Source organism: Lepisma saccharinum, chromosome 20, assembly GCF_977018435.1.
Source record: "Lepisma saccharinum chromosome 20, izLepSacc3.1, whole genome shotgun sequence".
NCBI classification, from domain to species: domain Eukaryota; kingdom Metazoa; phylum Arthropoda; class Insecta; order Zygentoma; family Lepismatidae; genus Lepisma; species Lepisma saccharinum.
This window is the reverse complement of record NC_139248.1, coordinates 68453792-68481700: the sequence shown is the minus strand read 5'-3', so window position 1 is coordinate 68481700 and position 27909 is coordinate 68453792. Positions and strand designations below refer to the sequence as shown.

At 38.4% G+C, this 27909-nt stretch overlaps 1 protein-coding gene across 2 annotated transcripts in view; it reads left to right on the top strand.

Annotated features, from left to right (window-relative positions):
• The window catches only part of kel (kelch protein), a 65939-nt gene that overhangs the window by 20622 nt on the left and 17408 nt on the right, over nt 1-27909 (top strand). For both annotated transcript variants that reach the window (XM_083141576.1, XM_083141575.1), the window contains 4 exons: nt 8611-8767; nt 12254-12363; nt 15148-15260; nt 23575-23752. In XM_083141576.1, the coding sequence (XP_082997702.1) occupies nt 8611-8767; nt 12254-12363; nt 15148-15260; nt 23575-23752 (558 nt within the window). The remainder of the gene's footprint in view (nt 1-8610; nt 8768-12253; nt 12364-15147; nt 15261-23574; nt 23753-27909) is intronic.

Sequence of the window (27909 nt, the reverse complement as noted above, 5' to 3'; positions counted from 1 at the left end):
TAATAAGAAGAGCTATTCATGAATTTTACGTGGTCGAGAAAACTGTGCCAACCATTCGTAAATTTCTTCCTGTGTTGAACGAACGCATTGGGTTTCGTAGGAAATGTGAAACCTTAAGGAAAATTCTCCACGAGATCGGTTTTTGTTTCAAAAGGTCACAGAACAAAAGAAAGTTCATCATGGAACGAAACGATATAGTTTTAGCTAGAACCCTGTATTTGAGAACAGTACGACGTTACAGGGAAGAAAATAGGCCTCTTGTGTTTGTAGACGAAACGTGGATAGACAGCAACCTTACATTTGGAAAATGCTGGCAAAGTAAAGACGAATGTGGAGTGGTTCAAACCGGTAATGCCTCATGGCGCATAATTGTTTTGTGTGCGGGGGGAGAAATGGGTTTCATACCGAATTCAAATTTATTGTACAAAGCCAATACAACAAGTGGGGATTATCATGGTCAGATGAACTCGACGATCTTCGAAAAGTGGGCAAAGGAAAAACTAATTCCAAACCTTCCCCGTAATGCTGTTGTTGTTATAAACAATGCCCCTTACCACTCTATCGTAGTGAACAAGGTTCCAACAGCTTCCAATACTAAACAAGCAATTTTAGATTGGCTCGTTGCAAATAAGATCGTGCATTGTCCCCAAATGCGCAAAGTTGAGCTATTAGATCTGGTGAGAAGAAACGTGCCTGCAAGGAAAATATTCAAATTCGACACGATACTCGAAGAACATGGATACGTTGCTTTAAGGTTACCTCCTTATCTTTGCGATATTAATGCCATTGAATATGTGTGGGCAGATGTGAAAAGATTTATTCGCGATCGCAACGTAACTGGTGACACAAATATGTCAAATCTGTTAATATACTCTGAACAGGCGATTAACAGTGTCACAGTCGAAAAGTGGAAGAAACACTGCTCTCATGTGTCTTCATTGGAAAATATCTATTGGGACAGAGACGGAATAATCAAAGAAGTCTGCGAGCCTCTGGTGGTCAATTTAAATGACAGTGATGAGTCAGCTTCCGATTCGGATGACTTGGACGATTGAACTACTTTCACAAAAGGTATGCTATTTCACATTTTTTCACATAATTTTCTGCACAACGTCATTCAAATGTTTCTGTTTTTCTGTATGCTTATGTGTTGCACATCATCTTTACGAACATTTCACTTGCGTCATGTGTTTATTTTGTTGAAATGACATTTTTTTTTTTTTTTTGCCAAAATCTTGGAGAGGGCGTGTTGGAGTTGCGTTGATTCTTGTAAGAAAACACAATCACAAATACACACGCTGATTCTTTTGAGACATCTATTTTCTACCTGTAATGCACTAACTACCATGAAGTATCACTGAAAGGCAATTCTAATCACTTTAGACGACGTATGTGCTTAGTAATGTCCAGCTGTGGTTATCGCGATTCGCGCCATGTTGCTTCTCTCTCACTAACCGTTTTCTTTGCTTGGCGCCCACGCAAACAGCTGATACATGGACTCCATACGCCATCTCTTGAGAACAAAAGTAATTTAACCCACATCATCAAAACCAAATAATTGAAACAAGAACACATTCCTATACATATTCCCCCTCTTGATTGGATAAATTCCAATCAACAGATTTGCTAATTCAATTGTCATTAGGTAAGGGAATCAATTTGTTCACTGGTCTTTTAGTAAAACCAGTTGTTGATCTAATTTTTGCCACACGCACTACACCGTCTTTACCAGGAAACGTCTCTTCCACTACTGCTATTTTCCATGTAAGTGGAGGTGCGTTGTCTTCTTTGACCAGAACCACCATGCCTGGTTGAAGATTTTCTGTTGAAGCCGTCCATTTACGACGCTGTTGTAGTTCGTGGAGATAATCCTTCGACCATCTTTTCCAAAAATGTTGTTGTAATTGCTGAATGTGTTGCCATCTAGAAAGACTGTTTTGGGGCAAGTTAGTTAAATCAGGCTCAAGTATGGACATGAGAGGTGACCCTATAAGAAAGTGACCGGGTGTTAAGTAAAAGGTGTCACTGGGATTATCAGATATTGAGGTCAGGGGTCGGGAATTGAGGCATGCTTCAATTTGCGTTAACAAAGTTGCAAGCTCTTCGTATGTCAAAGAAGCATTTCCCACTATCCTCTTAAAGTGATATTTCATAGACTTTACAGCGGCTTCGCACAATCCTGCAAAGTGGGGCGCGTTAGCTGGAATGAAGTGCCAGTTGATTCCATCTTTTATTGCAAAATCTTCAAGTCCACCTTTTAGCTGTTCTGCTTTGAAGAGTTGACTGAGTTCTCTCAGTTCTCTATTAGCTCCAACAAAATTAGTCCCGGTGTCACTGTATATGTTTTGACATTTTCCTCTTCTAGAAACAAATCTGCGTAGAGCAGCGATAAATGCGTCTGACGTTAAGGAAATAACTGCTTCAATATGCACTGCTTTAGTAGCCATGCACACAAATATAGCTACATATCCCTTGGTAGTGATTCTGCTTCTTCTGTTTGTTCTTAGGATGCAAGGACCAGCATAATCTACTGCTGTATTTAAAAACGGACGTGATGGTGTGACTCTTGGACTTGGTAATTGTCCCATGAGTTGATGTGACGCCTTGGCTTGCAACTTAAAACATATTAAGCATTTATGCAAGACAGATCTTACTGTTTGTCTGATATGTGGAATCCAGTATTCCTGTCTTAAAGAGCTTATCAACAATTGAGGCCCTGCATGTAATAAACGACGATGTTCTGATTCAATTATGAGTTGCGTCAGATGATGTTTGGTAGGCAAAATTAATTGATATTTGCTCTCATATGGCAATTCTGAATTTTCGAGTCTTCCACCAACTCGTAACAGCTGTCTGTCATCAATAAATGGATGAAGATCCTTGATAGGACTATTTTTTGATACTTGTTGTCCTTCTTCTAAGTCATGAATTTCTTGTGGAAATGAAATGCGTTGCACAATTAAGATACATTTCATCAGTACTGCACGTAATTCAACATAAGAAAAGTTTCCTGTTCTCTTCGAAACAGGATTCTTAACATTGTAAATGAATATGTAGCATGTTGCTACTACACGAAGCAATCTCTGTAATGTGGAAAATCTCAGCATGAAATCTGCTTCTGTTCCATGTATCTTGCTAAACATTGATGTAACTATCTTCCTTTATTCTGTTATGCATTCTTCAAGTTCGCTATTTTCCATAACATGTAATGGCCAAGTATCTTCTTTTAACCACGTAGGTCCATTCCACCAAATTTCCGAATCCTTGAGGGCTCTTGGTTCTACTCCCCTTGTTATCAAATCTGCTGGATTACACTTAGATGTGACATGATGCCATTGGTTAATAACAGAAAGTTCCTGGATCTGTGCAACACGGTTACCTACGAAGGTTTTCCATCGAGTGGGGGACGCTGCTAGCCACCCAAGTACGATTTTTGAATCTGTCCAAAAATATGTACTGTCAATTGGAATTCTCAAAATTGGTGTTGTTTTCTTAACTAGTTTAGCTAATAGAAGAGCACCGCACAATTCTAGTCGTGGCAAAGTAACTTTTTTTATTGGCGCTACTCTTGACTTTGCGCACAGTAATTTAACATTGATTCTTCCTAACTCATCTCTTGATCTAATATAAATGCAACAACCATAAGCTCCTTCTGCTGCGTCGCAGAATCCATGTATCTGAATGTCATTTGTCTTTTCTGTTGTCAGTATAAATCTCTCTATTTGGATGTGAACTATATCTGGTAGTTGTTGATACAAATTCGTCCATTGGTTTCTTAAATCTGAATCTAATTGTTCATCCCACTCCAATTTACAACTCCAAAGTTTCTGCAAAAACATCTTGTATAAAATGACAGTTGGACTGATAAGTCCCAGTGGATCAAATATGGAGCTAACAATTGACACAACTTGTCGTTTGGTTATGTTCATTAATGGTGAACAAAAGTCTCCATCTTTCGCTACTTTGCACGATATTAAAAATTTGTCTGTTGATGGTTGCCAGATGAGGCCTAATGTGTTTATTTCTGCTTCATTATTGAACTGAAATGGTAAATGAACTTCTCTGTGTTCTTCTGGTACTGCTTGCACCAATTCCTCACAATTGGAGCATCATTTGCGTAAAATAAATCCACCTCGTTTCAAGAGTTCATTCAGTTCAGACTGTAAGTTGAGCATAGTTTCAATGTTATCACCTCCTGATGCTACATTGTCACAATAAAAATCCCTTAATAATATGCTGGATGCATTGGGAAAGTTTTCGTTTTCCTGTCTTGCAAGCATTTGTAATGCATCAACAGCTTGGTACGGCGATGAGGTTAAGCCATAAGTTACAGTTAATAATTCATAAGTTTGTATTTCTTCGTTTGGTGATTTTCTCCACAATATTCTTTGATATTTAGTGTCATAAGGATGGACTCTAATGTTGCGAAACATCTGGGCTATATCTGCTGTAAAAACTATCTTGTGCGTTCTGAACCTCAGTACAATAGAGTATAGATCTTCTTGGACTGTAGGCCCTGTCATTAGAACATCGTTAAGGGATAGTCCACTGTCTGTTTTCGATGATCCATCAAATACAACTCTCACAGGTGTTGTAGTACTTTCTCTAATAATAGCATGATGCGGTAGGTAATATGACTCCTTGTTCTCTTCATCAGTAGTTTTAATTTGCTTCATGTGGCCTAATGATTCATAATTGTCCATGAATTCACAATAGTTCTGCCTGAGTGTTGGCTGTGTTGTTAATCTTCTTTCCAACTGATGAAATCTTTTGTCTGCTTGTTGAAACGAATTCCCTAATTCAGTATGATTTGGTTTGAATGGTAGCCTAACCATAAATCTACCATCCTTCTGCCTGATGGTTGTTTCTTGAAAATGCCTTTCACAATCCATTTCTTCTTTGCTCTTGGTCTTTGTGAATACTTCCTCTAACTCAAAAAACCTCTGTAATTGTAATTGAAGGCTATCTTCAGTACGTACAAAACATGAAGTAACTGTTGTAGGTGCTTCACATTGTTGAGGCATAGTTCCTGCTAAAATGTATCCTAACTCTGTATCTTGAAGTACAGGATAATTTCCTATTCTTGTTCTATCTGAACGTAGTAGCAAGAAAAATAGTTCAGATCCAATCAACAAATCTATGTTGCCTGGCTGATGAAATGAAGGATCAGCAAACTGAATATCCTTTGGAAGATTCCAAGTACTGCAATCGATTACCTGTGTAGGCAAGTCGCCTGTGATTTTTGGTAACACAAGACACTTCACTGTTGTTGTATAATTAGACGTTCTAGACTGGATTACAACATCTACACAATGTTTAGTTTCAAGACACGAATTGTTTATTCCCTGAACTGGAACAACATAGTTTTCTTTCGTCAGTCGTAGTTTTTGCACTAATGATGTGGTTACAAAATTAGACTGACTCCCACTGTCTAAGAGAACTCTGCAATAATGAAATTGTCCATTGTTGCCCTTTACCTTCACTAAGGCAGTTGACAATAAAACTTGTGAAGTGTGTCTTTCTTTGACTGTACAATATGAAGATTGAGGTGCTTCATCTCTTGCCACATTGTTGCTTTCTTGAGGAGACACCCTGGAATTCAATAGTTGTCTATTGCTTGTATTGTTACTGACACTCGCCGATCTTGGTCTTTCAGGTGTATCCCTGTGCAAGAGAGTATTATGTTTCAAATTACAAATTTTACAATTTCCAGATTTACAAAATTTCACTGAATGTTTTGAAGATAAACAATTAAAACAAATACCTTTCTTCTTCACAAATTCTTGTTTCTGTTTATAACTTGCCTGTAAGAAAGTCTCACATTGGTACAAAGTATGATTTGCGGAACAGTACATGCACTGAATGTTATTGGATGTTGCTAAATACGTGTTGCTTTGTTTCATGAATTTACCTTGTTTATCATGTGATTGAAACTGCTTAGCATTGGTGTCACTATGTGTCGGTTTCATGTTTTCTAAAGCTTGACACCTGTGCTCTACAAATGCAAATAATTCTGACAAGGTAGGAAAGTAATCATGCTCTTGTGATAATTCAAATTCCTTACGAGTATTGTGATCCAAATGAGATACAAAATGTTGTGATAAAATGACTTCATCCAAAGGCACCTCAAGTTTAAGAGCCTTTAAAGCATTCAGATTTGAGGTTGCTGTATTTACAAACTGTCTCAATTCATTTGCATCTTCTTTACGCACCGACTTTATGTGTAATAGTTCACTAACATAATGTGATGCAATAAGCCTGCTATTATCATATCTTTCAGTGAGCAAGTTCCATGCTACTGTATAATTTGCCTCACTGACTTGCAAGTTTGAAATGAGCTTACTGGCTTGTCCCTTTAAAGAGGACCGCAAATAATGAAATTTTTGTATTGCTGGTAATGTATTGTTATCATGGACCAACACTTTAAAATTGTCCTTGAATGGAAGCCAGTTTTCATAATTTCCATCAAAAGAGGGTATGGAAATCTTTGGAAGTCTAAGTTGAGACTGAACTGACGTAACAGAACTAGTACTAACACTGGGCTGATTCATTTGATCATGCCGCATCACTATTGTCTCCATTTGAGACCTAATGCTGTAGTACTTTTCTTCAAATTCTATTCTGTGAACTTCCTCTTCGGTTGCTTCCGATTGAAGTTCCAAACTGGTTTGAACGTCATTGAATTTGTCCCACATCTCTGTCAAGTGACTTAATCTCAATTTAATTTCCTGAACACTCTGTATATTAATGTCAAATGCATCGACGAATGATTTCATACGGGTCAATTGCCCTTTGTAGCTTCCTCGCACAACTTTTAAACGTTTAATCTCTGCCTCTGTCATGGTGAAAGGATAACTGATAAGGTTTCACAATACTGCAATTAATGAACGTAATGTAATGTAAAGAAAGGAAAAGGAAATGGTACTAAAATGAGCCTGATTACCTGCAAACTTCAGCGCTGCCGATGTTGGACACACAATCGTCTCGCCGGTTGGAAACACTGCTGCACTGCTCGCACGAAGAATCAGCTGATTTCCTTCCCCGCCTTCTGAATATGCTTGCTACGCAATAAATTTAGTATCGAGATTCCGGAATGTCCCTTCTGCCACCCGCACAAAACGTTCAGTTCTCGAGACACGAATCCACACAACTGGACCACGCTATGTCAATGCAAAACTAGAACACACCGTTCACCACAAAGTTTACAGTTCACAGTCAGGTAGAGGTAAGACATCCAAGGCTTGGAGGACCATAAAAATGTTGGAGTTGCGTTGATTCTTGTAAGAAAACACAATCACAAATACACACGCTGATTCTTTTGAGACATCTATTTTCTACCTGTAATGCACTAACTACCATGAAGTATCACTGAAAGGCAATTCTAATCACTTTAGACGACGTATGTGCTTAGTAATGTCCAGCTGTGGTTATCGCGATTCGCGCCATGTTACTTCTCTCTCACTAACCGTTTTCTTTGCTTGGCGCCCACGCAAACAGCTGATACATGGACTCCATACGCCATCTCTTGAGAACAAAAGTAATTTAACCCACATCATCAAAACCAAATAATGAAAACAAGAACACATTCCTATACAGGGCGCCTCCCCAGACCACCATTCTAACGATGCCCCTATAAGTGAAACTGCAATTCTTTACCCTACTATCCTTCTATTTAAATTGTAAGAAGGACAAAGGGCATGGTTGTGCATGTCCCTTGGTTTTCGTTACTTATGTTCTGGTGGATAAGCATCCTCGCAGATTGGTAACACTGTTCAACGTGCAACCGCGAGCGGCGTTCTCCAGCCTGCCTTCCTATCGCCAACTTCCCCTTTTTCTTGGCACTTTGCCAACTGGAGCTCTCGAATCGCTGGTCAAACAGTACACTAATTTCTACCGCCTGTTGGTCTGTGATGGAACTAATAACAACAGAATGCCTACATCTACTCTCACACACACTCAACATAGACATCGCAGATTCAAGTACAAAAAGTCCATTCGAGTTATCTTTCATAGTTTCTCTGTTATTAACGTTCAAAGAGTGTAAATACTATTTTGGGACAATTTATTTTCTTGTAAGGACACCCATGTCAATAGGGCAATGGGAGTTGGTGGAGAATTCACTTCCATATGTATAGGCAAAGGAGAGGTGCAAATTATTTAACAACACCAAATTTATGTTCTTCTTAAACGTTCGCATAACCACTTTGTATAGATGCGAAATAATCTAACATGGTTATTTTTAATGGTTTTTATTTTATTTTATCTGCGACATTTAGGTCTGGTTTCCCAGAACTTTTTCAAGCTACGCTAAGATGTTATTGTATGTATATGTTAGTGTAGCTTGAAAAAGTTCTGAGAAACCAGAACGAAATGTTGCAGATAAACAAAAAAAATAGAAAATAATAAAAATGACCGTGTTGGATTATTTTGCAACAACAAATTTGTTTTAGTGCCATAAACAGAGCTCCGAGCTATGTTCTCCTTTCCGTCTGTTGGGAGAAGTAGAGGAGAGACCGTTGAGTTTCAGATCATTTCCAAGTAAAACCTTCTTTAAGTTTTATCTGCACTTCAGTTCAGTTCATGATCTTTATTATACTTTATCTCTTGTAGGTTTTTGAGTGTGTCATATCCTGGGTTCACCATGATCTCGAGAATCGCCAGCAGCATCTTGCAGAACTGATGGAACATGTTCGCCTGCCTCTTCTCTCGCAAGAATATCTCGTGCAGAGGGTCGAGGAGGAACCACTCCTGAAGGCGAATCTCCAGTGTAAGTGGACAATGTTAATAGGTCTCTAGTTAGTTATAGGTTGTAATGCTTTATGTAGGGTGTAAGGTAAAGTTCCCCGTGCATATAGCACCATGCCATGAAGGCACATTTAGGGGATGTGGAGGTAGCATTCTCAATATCAGCCTGTTTTGAAGGTGATGTGATCAGCACCATGCTCTGGCCCAGGGTTGTCCCAAGGTACCCATTGATTTAAGTCTGGGTAAGCCCCAGAGCTAGTTTATGTGTGGGCAAGGCTGGAAACATTCCGACCTTAGATCACACACCCTGAGAATCGAACCTGGGTCTCCCACGTGGAAGTCAGATGCCCTACCAACTAGACCATTATGGCTCAGGGTGTTCCAATAAGAATGCATGATTTAATTTTGTTATAAAGTGCATAATTTATGGCATGATTTTTGTTTCAAAATTAAATACAGACATTGCCATCAAGTATGGAATACTATTGGATAAATTTACCTCATGACTCTCCTGGCAAACATTTAAGGGGAAGAGAGACAGTTTTGCACCAGTTGTGCATTTATTTCAATATCCTCTGAATGGGCACTGCTACTAATTTCTCCGCATGTTGCAAGTGGATGCATTTTTTTAAGTTGTTTATTAAGCTTTGAGAAAAATATGATACGTAAGTACATATTTACAGAATCCCACATATTTGTTACGGAGAAGTAGCTTCAACATCAAGTTACTGCTAATCAAATGAAAGTTCCAACATTTCTCTCCAGAAGCAAAATCTTCTACCCATTTGCTTTCTGTTCATGTGTTTTTCTACACCATCAGAAGTTTAATATTCCCCAGCAAACATGTAATATAATACTACCATAAGTGTAACGCTAAGTTTCTCCCCCTTCTACAACCACCCAGCGCACACACCTTTCTTTCTCCCGCTCATCACCGGGAAAGGTAGGTGGGGGAGGGGGGTTAGTTTAGGGTCTTACCAGAGCCTCTTGTCAGGCTGGACACTGAAACTGTTCCTCATGCATTTAAAGTATGCATTAATTTTATTTGCTCAGTGATATTCTTGGTAATAGATGACCCACAGGTTCAGATCATCGTCCCTCAAACTTCATCTCTACTTGTGCAAATTAACTCACTCCCCCCGCTACTAATCCTCTACAATAAAATCCAGGAGACAGGTTATACGAGGGTTGCTGGAAAAGTTTCTGCAAACTACCACCAATAGTGGCGCTAGTGTTCTGCTATTATAAAAATCGGAAGAATAGACCTTTTTTATGTTTAAATTATCTTTGATTGTTTGTTAAGCCTGTTCGTTTATTTTTCACAGCAGTTTGAAGAAGTAGTTTCGTGTGAGAAATGGAAATTTCTCAGAACACTTTCGGGCAATGAGTTTTTATAATTTCAAATGTAGTTTAACACCGAAACAATGCATCGAGTGACTTCATTTGGCTTTTGGGGATGAAGCACCATCCAATAGGACTGTGTACAATTGGTTTTCCGAATTCCATCATGGTTGCACATTTCTCAGTGATGAATTTTGTGAAGGTCATCCATTCACGTCTGTTGTTGCCAGTAATGTTGATGCTGTGCGTGAAATTATTGAGGGAGATCGACATGTGACATACCTTGAGATTCAGGCATCTTTGAACATTGACATGAAAGCAATACATACGATTTGCATGGTGATCTGAACGTACAGAAACTTTCAAGTCGTTGGATCCCACACAACTTGACCGAAGCTCAAAAACAGACTCGTGTAAATTGGTGTAAAGAAATGCTCAAAAAATTCAACCAAGGCAAGTCAAATTTGGTGCACTACATTGTTACAGGGGACGAAACTTGGATCTATTCATACGAACCCGAAACTAAACAGCAATCCACTGTTTGGGTGTTTTAAAATGAGCCGAAACCAACAAAAGTTGATCCTTCGAGGAGTGCTGCCAAGCAAATGATTGCTTGTTTCTTCGGTTATACCTGACATGTGGCAACAATAGCTTCAAAAGATCGAAGGACAGTAAATGCTGAGTGGTATACAACAATTTGTTTGCCAGAGGCCATCAGTGAATTGTGTAAAACAAACCCAAATTGTCGCATTATTCTTCACCTCGACAACGGCAGTTCCCTCTCACCACACCAAACTGTTGATTTTTTTGTCCAGTAAAAATGTCGAATTAATGACTCATTGTCTGTACTCACCTGATTTATCACCTAATGACTTCTTTTTGTTCCCACACATGAAAAATAAGATGCGTGGTGAGCGATTTGCATTGCCTGAAGCAGCTGTTGACGCATTCCGAACAGCAGTTTCTGAGGTATCAGCTTCAGAGTGGAAAAAATGCTTTCAAAATTGGTTTGAGCGTATGCAAAAGTGTATCGATCTTAAGCGTGAATACTTTGAAAAATAATGAAGCCATTCCCAGAATTTCACATGTTTCTTTTCATATTGATTGCAGAAACTTTTCCAGCAGCCCTCGTAAAATTGGCAACTCGACGGTGAGGCATAAGAGTGGTGTCACTGACCTCGGTGTCCACTTCACATCTGACCTGTCTTTCAATACCCATTATCAAACGATGGTTAAAAATAGTTTTTCTTGTATGTACGTATTGCTTGCATTCTAGAATTATTTCTCTTGTAGTCTACGGTTATTACAAGCATAAAAACAGTTTTTCGTTGTGACTTTTCAGGAGAACACACACGTCACAACGAAAAACTGTGTTTTTATGCTTGTAATAACCGTAGACTACAAGATAAATAATGATGGTGAAAAAGTATAAGATTAGTTGGTTTCATTAGAAGAAACTTTCTGTTTATTTTTTCTGTGCCCACAGTTGTAAAAATATACATTACACTTGTTCACCCATTGCTCGCATACTGTAGTCTCATATGGAATCCCCAGTACCAAACATGGCAAGATGAAGTGAAGAGTGTTCAAATGCAGTTTGTGAAATGACTTTGTGTCAAAGTGAATACTGTTTACCACAGAAAGCACTACAAAACGATATTTAAACAATTTGGTTTGGACTCTTTATTTAACAGAAGAGTTGTCAGCGATGTCATTTTCCTACAGAAATTGATTAAATATGACAGTCAGTGTTCTGAACTATTACAAACTACAACCTTTAATATAGGCTGCCACAGTGCAAGACAAAGAAAACTATTCTACACAGAGAGGTCAAGAGTCAACGTGCATAGGTTTTCACCTGCAGTATGAATGCAGGACACAGTGAACAAACTCTTAAAAGCTTTAGAATTTGATATATTCACAAATTCATGTAGTGCACTGAAGGAAAAAATACATCAACAAATGCATAAATTAGTGTAAATATTGTGTATATAGATTGTCATTTTCATTGTTTTTTTTTCTATGCATAGTATATTATATTCAACATAATTGGGGGATGTATCCTGTGCAGAACTATAAATAATAATAATAATAATAACACTTGATTATTTAAATAGCTATTCAGTAATATGTTTTACATAAAAACTGAAAGCTATTTTTTTTACAGGCAAGGATTATCTCATAGAAGCATTAAAGTATCATCTCCTGAAGGGGGAACAGAAAATATTATTCAAGACTCCAAGAACAAAGCCTCGGCAGCCAGTCGGCCTGCCTAAGGTAAGTGCATAATGTGCCTCACTGTTTACATATGCAATACAGTGGAACCTGCCTTAAATGGAATTGAAAGGGACCGGGACGGTTTTCCATTTAACATGTATTGTACCCCTGTTCCCTACTTATATTCCAGCCCCGGATTACTTCCCTTCATTCATCCAATCTCTCTCCAAGTGTCTGTCTCGAGAGCAGATTAACAGTAAGGCTGGAATTTCGGAAAAGGGGTCATGCATAACATTTATATTTGTCCCTAGGTTTGTTAGAAGGCAGTGTTTTAGCTCAGGGAGTTAATTTATCCAAATCAAAGCATTTTCTTGGAGGATTACATGGGTTTATTATGTGCTGTTTCTATTTACATATTTGCAAAGCGTTTCCATATGGTGCATTGGTCAAATTCACAAAATTCCTTAAATCAACACAACGTACCCATAGCCTTACCAATGGTACTTTCACTAACACAGAGTTAAATATCTATCTCTTCGGCCCACCCTCAACTTAATGATATTCCAGCCAGTAAAGCAAACTTGTAGCAAAACTAATAGGGAGCATTTTATTTACATTCCTTATGCAGCATCTTTACTTCAGCCTGCTATGCATTATGATGCTACTCGGAAGTATGTTATATAAGCACTAATTGGGAACTTGGGGGTTTCAAAATGCTACATTTATTTTCCAATCAGTCCATTTAGTCCACCAAGGAGTCTAAACATCGAAGCTTCCAAGGATAAGGGCTATTCCAATGAATAGCTGTTGCTCTTAGATATGAAAGTTCCTCGTCATCGTAAATCTGGGAAAGGACTGTTTTTTGGTTTACGACAAACCTGCATCCATGAAAGTTTACTCCTTAGAACTGGAATTTTCCACGGCAACTGCCTGTTTCAAACTACATCTCCCTCAGCTGGTTAGCTAAGCACAGGGGAATCTAATATGTCGAAATGCACAATCCAATAAGTACATATACACACATAAATGAAATATAAACATAAAATCATATTGATTAATCCTTTCACCTTGTAGCTGGCCAGCAATTAATTAATATAACAAAGAACCAGTAAAGATCAGTCCGATCTTACAAACGCAAGTGTAATGTGTAAAAATTGAGGTGAAATTAGATACATATGTGCAGTATTTACTCATGCAAACATTACACTGAACACAACAGAACACTTTACTATTACCAGTACTGAAACAGGGTTTTCTGCACACAGTTTACACTCTCACAAACTTGAGAAATCACTAAGCATACAGTTGGTTTAAATGTTTGACAGCATGTTGACAATTTTATCTCGCTTACTCCCATGAATCACTTTTGCTCTCATGTTAAGATCCAGTACAACTCTCGTCTTCATAGCAATGACGACAACTGCCAGAATAAAGTATCCACAAAGTGTACACTCCTTCTTGAGTAAAATTTCCAAAAGCGAAAAACAAATTAATTTCAAAACACGTGCAGCTGACTGCCGACTACATGTGCAGCACGACATGGGAGATACCTGACCTGAATTTAGAATGTGATTGACAGGTCTCTAGCTTGGAAACTAAGAAGAACAGAAGTAACCTCTTGTCTGAAGAATGCATTGCTAAACATGGGCAATTTTCTGCATAAAGGCTTCTTGTGATTTCCGTTGACATCACGGCTGAGCCGATACATCGATATTGGCTAATACCAGTAGTACCGGTATCCGTAAGTATTGAATTTTCTTGGCCGATACCAAGGATCTTTAGTGATTAGAAGAGCAGCCAAGAGAAACAACTCATTTGTCAAGATTTGTCCTTTTCAAAGGTTCGTTCAGCTTTCCTTGTGACTTGGGGGCCCAACACGGAAAGTTCCATGTAGATTTCCGAGAAATGCAGGACTAAAGTGCTGCACCCATACGTAACATTGAACTGAAACTGAAACTCAGGTTAAGAACTTGGATGTTTTCAAAACCACATGCTGGGCTGATTCCAGAGTTCTTGGGAAACGGACGAATGTCACTGTGGGGAGGGAGGGTTGTGGATTCCTACCATTCTGTGTAAGTCTTTTGTGTGACTGCTGGCCGATATCAACACTGCACTATCTTGTTTTTATTGCAAATGTCAGCGAATAATGGATAGCCGGGCATAAACAGGGCTGGCCAAATGAGCATTATTATATATATCTCTGTTTGTATGTATTTTTACATAGTTTTCTTCCCTCTCCAGGTTAACCCAAACAACAAGAATGTTGTTTACATGAAACTGAAGCAGAGACACTTGTGATAATCCACCAATATTTCGGCAGCACTTTAAAAAGGCTTGCAACATTTCAAAAACTACTTCTTATTCTTTTTGCCTCCTGTGGGTCTAGATAGAAGTTCCCATAAAATGTCATAAAACATTTTAAAGTGCTACAATGCTACATGAAAATAATGTGGGAGTTACTTAATGTCATTAATAGAATGTGAAGTGATGAGTTTTTATTACTCAGTAACTAGCCTTTGTTATTTTACACTGGAATTATATACAAGTATTGGTATCAGTTGGAATCGGTCAGGGTATCGGTATCGACAAGTGGTGGTGTCAGCTCAGCCATAGTTTACAAGTTAGACAGTGTCCCTGTAATCCAGGGAATGCAACATTTTTCAGCTCTACCGGGAAATATTTCCATTTACTAAAGGGTCCACTTAAGGCAGGTTTCACTGTGTGTAGAATCAGTTAATTATCTGGTAATGATATACTGCTGTAGGAATATTTGCAAGTGGGCTGAGGAAAGATGTTGATTGTTAAGATGGCAAGAAGAGAATATTGATTATGGCTTTCTTGCAGGTTCTTCTTGTGGTTGGAGGACAAGCACCGAAAGCCATACGAAGTGTGGAGTGCTATGATTTCAAGGAGGAGAAGTGGTACCAGGTAGCTGAAATGCCCACAAGGAGGTGCAGGTGTGTCAATTTGATTTACTATGAAGGTGTATTCCATGTACTTTCTTGTTAAAAAAAACACAAAACAGCATGATAGAATACACTTTAATGCCCGGTTCGCTCAACGCGCGTTAAATTTTAAAGAAGCGTTAAATCAAGTTAACGCTACATTAGCACATTGAGGCATTTCTCCAACCTTCGTTAAGGCTAACAGACCTCTAATGTCGTCGTTAAATCTAAAGGCACTCTTTTGCTTCATTAAAGTGCTTAACAGCGCGTTGTGTTGTGTCGGAAATAAGATGGCGAAATTGCGTATGCCAGCTGTTGTGTTGAAATGTTATCCCAAACCGATTTGAACACATTATTTCCATACCATGTCTTTCTACAGCAAAAATAATTTTCCCATTTCGTATTTCATATTATAAATTCGTACTGCAAATCAGAAATCACATGTAAGTTAAATGAGAAATATTGTATCAATGTACTTTTTAAAGTTTTGTCAATAATGGCATCGTGATAATCACACATTATTCAAATTTTATTAATTTTGCCTGTCGAGCCAAAAATATATGCTTATAGTTATATACGAACTTGATGTTTTTAAAATGCATATTGGGCTTCCACCTTTAATGCACTGTAACCATAAACACAAAATATCGCATGACTTTTTAAAATAATGTAACCTCCTTTTACATATTTCAATTTGTATAAGGTGAAGTTATTCACCAAAATATTCGGTGTCGTCGTCCACGCCGTTTTCCAGTGGATCACATAGAAAATTGAGAAAGTCGTGGTTTCTTGTGTTTATGCTTATGTCTGCTTATAACTACCATTCCAATTTTATGTTGTTTTTTAAACTGAAAAATGTCAGAAAACGTAAGAGATAAAATTGAAATGAAGCAACTGTCCTAGAAATAGGCAATACACGTACTGTACTCTCATTTAATGTAAAATAAATCTGTGACATTACACAACGTAACTTGCAATCTTTCAAAGTAGTAGGGAATTGTTCTTTCGAACTTTTCAAATTATTATCCACCTACTCCAATTAACATAATGGAAAAAAATGATTTTGCAGTGACGAGAATGCTCGACACAAATGTTCATCATTCTGTATTCTGAATCACAAGCGGCTAGGGACAGCTGTAGCAAACTGGAGATGCTAAAAGCACCAAACCTGACCTGCCTAACCTAACCAAGTACAGAAATAAAGAAAACCTGCCTAACCTATTTACTTATTTAGCTCGTAGCTGTACGTAAGTACTGTAGAATAAAACATGTTGTTTAATATAACGTGAGTCTTAATATAATCACAAAATCAAAACAATTATAATGCAGTATATTGAAAATGGGCTGACATATAACGGTGCAAATGGAAATTAAATCGTATTCATAACAAACTGAAAGAGCACTTAAAAATAGAAAAAAGTAATAAACCGTTACATGTACAAGGTACATTTACGAACGACTACCATCTCATCGCGTAATATAGCTTACATATGTTGTTTCATTAAGAAAAAAAGCTTGAGGTCCTAAGCAGTTTCAGGTATATAGTTTCGTGCATGGACATTGTAACATTTTGACATAAAACACACTACCATCCATTCGGAAATTATTCCTTGTACATACGTACAAGTGGTAATGATATTGTCTGAGTGCACTCGTTATATTTTTTACCAGTTATGATCAATTAAATGTAAAATATCATAATAATCAACCGTTCCATGTACAAGGTACATTTTCTGAATGACTACAATTTCATCACATAATGAATAACCAAACATATTGTAAAGAACCGTACTATACATGTATGTTTCATTAAGGAAAAAAGCTTCAGGTCCTAAGCAGTTTAATGGTGTTGTCGTTTCGTGCATGGAAATTGTAAGAGTATACATATTTGTTTGAAAAACACACTACCATCCATTCGGAAATTTTTCCTTGTACATACGTACAATACAAGTGGTAATGGTACTGTCTAACAGTGCACTTGTTTTTTTTTTTTTTTTGTTTTTTTACCAGTTATGATAAATTAAATGTAAAATATCATAATAATCAACCGTTCCATGTACAAGGTACATTTTCTGAATGACTACAATTTCATCACATAATGAATAACCAAACATAATGTAAAGTACCGTACTACACATGTATGTTTCATTAAGAAAAAAGCTTAATCCTAAGCTGTTTCTGGTAATGTAGTTTCGTGCATGGACGTTGTAAAAGTATGCATATTTGTTTGTAAAACACACTACCACGCATTGGGAAATTATTCTTTGCACGGTACGTTCGTACAAGTGGTGAGGATACTGTCTAACAGTGTACTTGTCCTTTTTACCATTTATGATAAATCAAATATAAAATATCGTATTGCATTATATATTATATATTTTTTCTTTGAAAAATATTTGTACGAAACAAAAACGCAACTATTCAGAAACCTCCCTTGTACAGTGGGATCCACTAGTATTGCTCTGCAAATTGTCCATGACTATTTTCATTAATTTTTCTCTTACATCCTATGTGTTTTTAAGCGATGGATTTTTATGTATGCTGGTGCAGAAGTTGTCAACAGCTTGTTTTGAGTTTTCTTTTAATTCTTGAAGCTCTTATTGGGTCAAATAAAGTGCACGAACATGGTGATGGACAATTTGCACGGCAATACTCATGGATCCCACTGTACATATGCATGAACGGTAATCATACTGGTAAACATTTTACGTGCCTTCTTTTTTTGTCAGTGATTATTTGGAAACAGTAGATTTCTTGTTTGCAATGCCACATTCACATCAATGCCAATAGAAGTGACTTGCAATATTTACATATTATTTCATTGCCATGGCATGCATGGTGTACATTTCGTGAAATGTTCTCTTTTGTTGAGGAAAATTATTATAGCAAACACACGTTCATTTCCACCTTTAGGCCTCTTTTGCAATGCCCTTTTTATATAATTAAATTTATCAAACTTCAAACAGATTACCCTAACCTGGAACAGTAATTTTTATTTATATATTTATGATCTTGTATTGGCAGTCGGTAGGCATTTAAATCTAACTTACGAAATTATAATGTAACTGTTAATCCTAATACATAATATTTTCGGTGTGCGGACGTAAATACGTAACTAACATTCATTTCTTAAACATATATTTATGTGTTACACATTACTTTATTTATTTTTGTTCCTGGGATTTCATACAAAAAAGCCCAAATCTGCTTACGCACAGTCTACTGTCCACGGTGCAGCCAATGAAAACGTTGCATTTCTCGTATCAAAGTATGAGAATAGTAAGGCATCAAGGCAAAACGTCTCTAACATGTTGTTAGTTAACGGGCCTATAAAATCGCTTGAGCGAACATTAAAAGTTTAACAGGCTGCTAAGATTTTAGTGATGCGTTAACTATCAACTCGTTAAGAACGTTTTAAAGATGGTTGAGCGAACCGGGCATAAGAGTTTGTTCAAGCTTTCCACTCCATCTCGGAATCATCATCAGGGCTGGTCGAGAGAAGAAGGTTGAAGTTGCTTTGTCTTCCGGAAAATGTAGTTGTGGTCTTGCACTGTTGGCAAGTTCTTGTTTGTTGAGACTGATGGCTGAAGAAGATGGGTTTTTAAGATTAACTGTGTTATGCCATGATAAATAAAGATTTCCACATAAATTGGCATTGAGATTAACTTTCTTTTCTATATACATACGAGGGTCACTATTTATATTTTGAGCCTAACAATGAAAGAACAGGAATTTGGCATTGATAACTGCTTTATTGTTTTTCGAAGTATTCTCCTTTATGGTCAATACACTTTTGCATAGGTTCGAACCATTTGTCAAAGCAGTTTTTCCAATCTTCTTGAGACACCTCTATAATATGGTTTTTGAACGCATCAATGGCGTCTTCCGCCGACGAAAATCGTTGTCCACGCAATTTATTCTTGACATTCGGGAACAAGAAGAAGTCATTGGGTGCCAAATCAGGACTGTACGGCGGATGACCCATCAATTCGATTTTTTGACTGTTCATAAAGTCGGTTGTTAGACGAGATGTGTGACAGCTGGCATTGTCTTGATGAAGAATGATCCGACGGCTTTTGTTTGTTTTCCGTATTTGACCGAAGACCTCTGACAAACAAATTGTTGTGTACCATTCAGAGTTGACCGTTCTACATTCCTCTAAAGGCACAGTTGCCACATGACCAGTTTTCCCGAAAAAACAGGCGACCATTTGTTTCGATGTGCTTCGAGCGCGAACAACTTTTGTTGGATTGGGTTCATCTTGAAACACCCATACAGTCGACTGCTGTTTACGTTCTGGCTGATGTGCATATATCCATGATTCGTCACCTGTTACAATCTTATATACGTCTTTTGAAGCACCACGATTGTATTTATTGAGCATTTGTTTTTGCACCAATTGACGCGAGCATCTTTTTGAGTTTTTGTCAAATTGCGTGGGATCCAACGAGAACATACCTTTCTCACAGCTAAATGATCATGTAATATTTTATATATGCTGGTGGAACTAATGCCTATGGTTGCCTCAATCTCACAGTATGTCACATGACGATCTTGCAGTATTAGGTTTTGCACAGCATCAATGTTTTCTTGAACAACAACTGATTTTGGACGACCTTCGCGAATCTCGTCGGTGAGCGAATGGCGGCCACGATTAAATTCGTTATACCAGCGTTTCACATTGGCAAAGGATGGGGCTTCATCGCCAAATGTGGAAGTAAGTTGATCGATGCACTCTTGTCTTGATAATCAACGTCAAAAATCGTAAAAAATCATCGCACGAAAATGTTCACGAGTTAATTCCATTTTATTGTTGTCGCGCAATCTCCAAGGCAACATAAACAACACAAATGAAGCTATTGACAAAACATTTGAAGTACGTTATGGTCAATAATGCCAGATGATTCTGTGCAAACGTCAAATCGCGCCTAACTTCAATCAGTGTTGCCAAGGCTCAAAATATAAATAGTGGCCCTCGTATAGGCCAATGCAAAAGACCAATCAAATACAGATTTGCAGACCACATAGGATACATACGCAGGAAAGAAAGTTCTTCTGGGTGGGCCAAACACATCATAGAAACCAACCACCAATTACTACAAGTTTGCGTTTCATTTTTGGCACAAGCTAAAGGAAAAATTGAACAGGATTCATTTTAACGAGTTCATGCTTCAATTTTTGTGCAGGAAAGGAGGTGTACACATGATCAAAAACACAAATAATCTCAACGACAGTTTATGTGGAATTCTTTAATCATCATGGTATAACACAGTTAAACGTAAAAGCCCATCTCCTTCAGCCATCAAACTCAACAAACAAGAACTTACCAACACTGCAAGACCAACACTGCAAGACCACAACGACAACTTCTGGAAGACAAAGCAAAGTAGCTCCAGCGGAACTTCAACCGCATCCCCTTCGTTGCCTCTCGACCAGCCCTGATGACAATCCCGAGATGGAAACGAATGCTTGGAAAAACTTAAAGAGTTTCTTATCGTGCTGTTTGGGTGTTTTGTGTTGATTTTAACAAGTATGTTGCCGGCACATGACATAAGAAGATTTTTACTGTCATATTCCATGTAATTTATCGTCTGAAATGTTTTTTGCACTATCTGGTGTCCACTGGATGTTAGTGACATCTAACTATCTAATGTCATCACGAGAGCCTGCATGTCTTAATGGCTATTTTGTTCCTGTGATCAGATTTGTAGGCTTTCAGTACCCAAGTATATTTTAGGTTACTATGTAAATTCCATAGGGCCTAAAATTAAATACTTTGACTGTTAATGCCTATTTAGATTCTTCATGCCATAAGGCATATTCACCAGTAGATCTGATATTCACCATCAGGCAATTATAGAAAAAACCTTATAAGTATGGAAATGATTTTATTATGGCATTCATATACCGGGTGAGTTTTTAGCTTGACACAACGAAATATCGAAAAGTACGCATCTGATCAAAATAAAAGTTCTGAATGAAATTTGTTCGTCTCGAAGGGGCTCATCCAATGATGCCAAACTCGAGTAAAGAAATTGGGGTCTCCTTGCATTTGCTGAAGCGCCCATTGACAGAATGTCACTCGGTTCTCAAAATCATCGTAATGAAGTTCTTGATGAAACAAAACATGAAACGGATGATATTTTCTACGCTTCAGTATTTGGCACACAGTAGCCTGCGTAATTCCCGATTCACGACTTATTTGTCGAGTACTAAGGTGGGGGTTATGAGCCACTGCAGCTAATACCGCAATTTCATTATTTTCTCCAGCAATTGTTCTTCGGCGATTCCTTTTTTTTTTTTTGGTTGTACAGTTCCCTCGGTGGAGAACTGTTGAACAACTCTGCAAAAAGAAGCGTGCGATCGCACCTGGTCTGGAAAACGTTGAGCATAAAGAATCACAGCATCAGTGATATTCCTGCCACATAAATGTACACCATTTCAATTTTCTCTTGCACCGTTATAGCCTGCATTATAACCACTAATGGAGTCAAGTAAGAAAAACACAACTTCCGTCCTCTTCTTCAGGCTTCGTGGCAGATTATGCCGTGTCTGTTTGACTAGGAAACAAGGTCAAATGGTCTTTAGGAGAAAACATGCGGTCTTGAAACATGCTCGGCAATCTGTTCGAAACGTTGTTAACCACTTATAAAACTGTAAAACATTGAAGATTTCAAAGCTCTGTAAAAACCTTTTACCATGTGAAAATAAACAATCTCACTTCCGTGGAATGGATCGTCGAGTTAGTCGTCTTCACAGCTAATGTTGTGCTGCTGATGTGCTGCCGATGGCTAGTACTGGCCCTCGCCCACTTGCTTCCTCGCTCCCCCTCCTTTTCTCCGCTACTCCTGAATTATTACTTCATCCCTCGCCTTGAAACTCCTCTATCATCATGAACGCTCGTGCCATTTCTTTCGTTACATTAAAGCCTATTTGTTTTTCAAACTCGGGAGCCCTGTAGAGGAAAGATGGGTTAAGATGTTAAACAAAATGGAAGAAGATAAAAACACCAGGGGTCTCGGGGTTCGAATCCTGGCCTGGGCATGGATGTTTGAGAGTGTCCATTCATCAATTTAATCATATCATCACTCATCCCCATCTTTGCAAATTAGCCACACATTACACAAGAAGTAAATAAAACAAATCAGTCAATAACATTGCAATCTGTTATTATGCATGCCTCTGCATTTAGGACAGTGGTTCCCAAAGTGTGTGCCATGGTGCCCTGGGGTGCCATGACTGGCTTTCAGGGTTGCCATGAAATCTTCCTCACTGAAATGACACTTTCTTGCTAGTCTACACATAGTTTTAGTACTTTCTACATGTAAAATGTTGCTGAATTTGAAATATGTCTTTATTTTTTTAACGTGAGGCAAACCACCTAACTGCACTACTGAGCATTGTAAGAATTAGACAGGCCTACATTCTGATTTGGGCACTGTGGAAATATCTTTAAACACTAAGGGCACCATAAAACGAAAAAGTTTGGGAACCACTGCTATAGGGTATATTTTTCTTTTGTGTTTACATTCGTATCAATCCCTAAGATTATATGTTTATTTTATTAAGTGTCTCTGAATGCTTCACGTTGACCAGGGCATTCACTTGTTTTTCTCAGTTGTCTCAGCCTCTGAGGCATGTAAACAATGCACAGTGTTGTGCTATGCAAACCTCCTGAGCTATCCAGGAAACAGGTAGTTTCTTCTGCCTATGGAGTCAGCGGTTTGCATAGTGGCAATTAAAAACACGATTCGGCATGGAGGAAGAGCTCCATGGCCTAGTGATATAGAGGTGAGACAAGCTGAGAGGTGACGGACTTTGGATTGGAGTTGAGAAGGGAGAAGAGGTTAGGAGAGCAGTAGGGCAGAAGTGAGACGACGCTCTGGTCAACCAAGTGAAAAGCCAACAGAGGACTTCGTATATTCTATTCATTATAATTCATCAGATAGACAGGTAACTATCCTAAGACCCAGCCATGATTCAGGTTCAAAGGTTCACAAAACCCAACGAGTGACCATTGTCTTTTCTGCAGTTTAGTTCCTTAATTTATTTGTACCTTTCGCATTGCCAAGCGTTAACTCGTCATGCCAATGACGAGTGCTCTCATGAGGATGAATGATGAGTAACTTACATCACCCATTGATTAATTGGTTAACATTCTTGGTAAGATCCCACGAACTTCACGGTTCGTTACGCTTTAAACAAATGTTCGTCTTTTTGTAAATATCCAATATATTGTGTTTGTATTCTGATGTAATCAGTTGCTGCATCAGGTGGAATTATTTTTTCCGGCAGTTAGTAAAATGTTTGTATTATACTGTTACAGGGCGGGACTGTCAGTTATTAGTGGTAGAGTGTATGCTGTGGGAGGCTTTAATGGCTCATTGAGAGTTCGAACTGTAGATGTGTACGATGCCAGTATAGACCAGTGGTCATCTTGCGCAAGCATGGAGGCTCGGAGATCCACCTTAGGAGTTGCAGTTCTTAGTGGCTGTATATATGCGGTAAGTTTTTATTATGAACTGTTTATATATGCTTGGTATAATATATTGGGGATGTGAGGAAGCCAATTAGCGATGTACGATGTTAATTTGGACTGCCCTTGTTGATCTTATGAACGTGAACACCACTAATGACCATCATAATTAGCACCTCCAAAAGAACACTAGGCTGAAACCCTTTTAATTAATTTATTGGACTATTATATGACCCCTGGAAACACATAACTGGTGTATTGGCCTTTTGTGCTGTCATGCCTAGGGCTGTTGGGCACTCACACACAGGTGTTTACTAAACTCCAATCATCTCTGCATTGTCCATCACCAAACTGTCCATTGCAACCATCTATCACAAACCGTGTATATAACAAAACTGTTCATCTCAACTGTCTATCACAACTGTATTTCCCAATTCTCTATAAAACTGTCTATCATAACTGTTCTGCAAAAAACTGAACTTTCCTCTCCCCCGACCACACTATATATTTCTTACCAATATCCTGTTGGAGACATGCACTTAAAATGGTGAGTTACTAGTTCAGGTGCCAGATGCCTAAAAGTGGCATAATCTCGTTTTGATGTATGAATAAAATGTTTTGCCTGTTTTTCAAAGCTTATGTTACATACATTTCAGATCCTATTGATGCCACTCTTGTCAACCTTGAGCAATTTGAGTAATTCAATATGGCAGACTTTCTAGTTAATGACCTATATCTCAGTAACCAATGGTCGTAAACAGAAAATCTTTTTGTCTTGATCCTCATTAGATTTACTACGAAAAAGATCTTCTTTTGTTTTTCGCTAATGTCAGTACTTTGCAACATTCCTCCCACACACTTCACACTACACCAGGGAGCGATGCAAAAGTGTACATACGCTAGCATGTAGCCAGCCGTTAACGTGCGAGGTTTAGTAACGAAAGGTACAAAGTTCACCAGTATAAACTTTATTTATATTTACACCCGTGTAAATTACCAGTTTAGCACACTTACACCAGATGACGTCACTGTTCTGAAGGTCTAGAAGATAAGGGAGGGCAGGGACAATCCATTTATTCCTCACAGAGAGTTGCCTGGGGAGTGTTAGGGACCTAATTTAATTTAGGGGCATCAATTATTGTGCGTAACCAATAGCAGCCTTTGTAGTCGTCACGAGAAAAACACATCTTGTAATTCATAATTCAAGATAACAAAAGTAGTGACAATTGTCTACCGATACCTTTTGATTTGAATCACTCTTTGGATCTTTTTCCTTCTTTGATCAGGTCTTCATATCCTTCACATTTAGGTAATCTACAGGGTGTCCACATAAGACATCCCTGATTTTAAATTACAATTGTGACGAAATTCTTCGACATTGATTGATTGATTTGGTGTTGTAACTCCACTTTATACACAGTAAGGCTAATCGGGACTGGACCTACAGTTTAAAGTGGGATCTGAACCACTATGCCGTAACTGAGTATCGAACTCAGGACCCCTTGATTACAAGATGACAACACTACCGTTGCGCCATCAGGGAAGCCCTCTCTTTGACATAGAGCCTTGCTATTTGTTGCATTATGTAAAGCAACTCAATTTTTCTTTTAGTGCACTTCTACGTGGGCTCCTTTCGTAACCCTCAAAATGTCTAGCCGATACTCTATCTCGACTCTTGTACGCACTAGCATGTCAGGGGTGATGAAGTTGATGTCATTTTCAATTCTCCTGCGGAGATACGAAGGTCAAATACAGGTGAAGTGTAGACCGTGTTTTATGTAACCCCATAAGAAGAAATCCAGTGGGAGTTATGTCCGGAGCTCACAGTAGCCACCTGATTGGTCCATCGTGTCCTATCCATCTGTGTGGAACATTCTGTCCAGACACTCGCGGACATCCAAACTCCAGTGCGGTGGTGCACCATCCTGCTGGAAGATCACATTTGGCTGCAGAGGAAGGAGCTGAGGTCAGCAAATTGCTCAAACATATGCAAATATCAGTTACTGTTTGCTCGATGAAGGAAAACGGTCAAAACAATTCTGTCTTTCATCGGTTCACACCACACATTCACCCTTTTTGCTTTTCCTGACATGTTTCCGAACACTATTGTGTTCGGGTAGTCTGGATTTTGCTCGATTCGGTTGAGCATCTCAATAGCAAATTGTTCTCTTTGTGGTCTATATTGTGGCTGAAGCACCTGAACAACCTTCACTTTGTATACATACAAACATTTATGCAGCATCTTGTGAACGTTTCATTAGATGTAAAAACAATTAAGGTTTGGCATGACACGCGTTCCTAGCCATTGGGAGTGCTAACAGACAGTCAGGTTCTGGCAGAAAACGCACATCTAATGAAACGGTAGATATGATGAGGCAGGCCTTTGAGAGAAGCTCATAAAAGTCAGTTTGCAGAGCTCACGAGAGCTGAACATCCCTCACTCAACAGTTCACAAGATGCTGCATAAACATCTTCATTATATATCCCTACACAGGAAACAAACTCGACAGAACCTTGGCAGGCCATATACACCACAGTATGAATATTTGCTGAAATTGACATATTGGAATCGGCATTGGTAAAAATCCAATATTTAATCCGGTGCCAATGCCATCTTCTATCAGAATGATTTGCATTAATGAGCAAATTGGCACCATTCTGGCAGTGATCGAGTGTGCACCTCCTGTTACATATGAGTTGAATCAAGAGTATTTTTGCAGGAGAAATACTGGAAAATAACTTCCTCAAAAATTGCTAGCGACTCCTGTGCATTGTGCATAACACATATATATCAACAGGCATAAAGACAAATTACTCCGAAGAGTTTGTCAATGATCGCAGAAAAGTATAAACAACTTTATTAAAAATTACTTCCACGGCATTTTTTCACATTCTGTCAGAATGTTTTGCGTCACCGAACAAAATGTCACCATTCTGGCCGCATGCGATCCCGTTACATGGGAGTTGACTCAGTGGTATTTTTTGAACGAGAAATAATGGAAATAAACTTTCTCAATGATTGTTTCCGTGTTAGAAAATGACACGAACAGATGCTAGTGGCACTTGGTCAGTGCATATAAAATGTTTATATCAACAGTCATAAATGCATATTTCGCCCATGGGATTTTCATTGTTCACTGGAAAACATCGTAAACAACTTAGTTAAAAATTGCTTTACAGTAACGTGCATCTAAATTTTTCAGCATTCCTTAACCTTCCATTTTCCCCCTAGTATTCCCTATTAGATGTCTGATGTGCTTCCTAGGTTAATCTTTAGCCTGATGGCTGATTAAGTGGAAATTGGTGAGCTATGAATGAGTAGTGTAACCCAGTCATAGAAAATCTACGACTGGGAGTTCATTGTGCTGACCACACGTCACCCCTTAACTGGTTGGATGTTCATCCATCTCTGCTGAGGCATGTGGGAGTGAAGCTGGCAGTCAGTAGGTATGCCCTGGCCCTCAAGAGCTTTTGCATTACGGGTTTTTATATATATATCGGTGTGTGACATACTCGAATTGCAAATCAAAATGTTTGTATTTTTAACAAGTAAATATTTGCTTCAAGAAAAAAATATGCAATGTTATTAGAATCTTAAAATATAAATGGGTAATTACTTGTATACTGTGGCCCATAAGTTTATTTAAATTTGTGCTTTCATATAACCATACAATATTTACAGAAGATGCTGGAAATGCTATCCATTTTCTCGAATACACAAATTCACGCGAAGACACATGTTGGACCCTACTTTTTTCAATATGTTGCTTGGGATGTCCCTCACGGCTCTGATTATGTTGTTCTGCAGATCTTGCAACATCCTGGGGTTGTTGAACTACACTGTATTTTTTAGATATCCCACCATAAATAAAAATCTTGAGGACTGAAATCTGGCGAGCGAGGCGGCCACATTTTTAGGAGATCAGCCAATCTTGGAAGAACTCGCGGAGCATCTCCATTGTCTCGTTCAAAGTGTGGCAGGTGCAGTCTTGTTGAAACCAAAAATAGTGTTCCTCTTCTTCAAGCATTGCCACGAAATTATGGATAATGTCTCCATATGCAGCGGAATGTGCAGGTTTTTTTTTAATAGTCACACACTTTGCCACCTGGAAATTGTACACCACACTCCCAATTTTTTGAGAGTGAAGTGGGTCTTCATGTAATGCGTGCGGGTTTTCTGAAGCC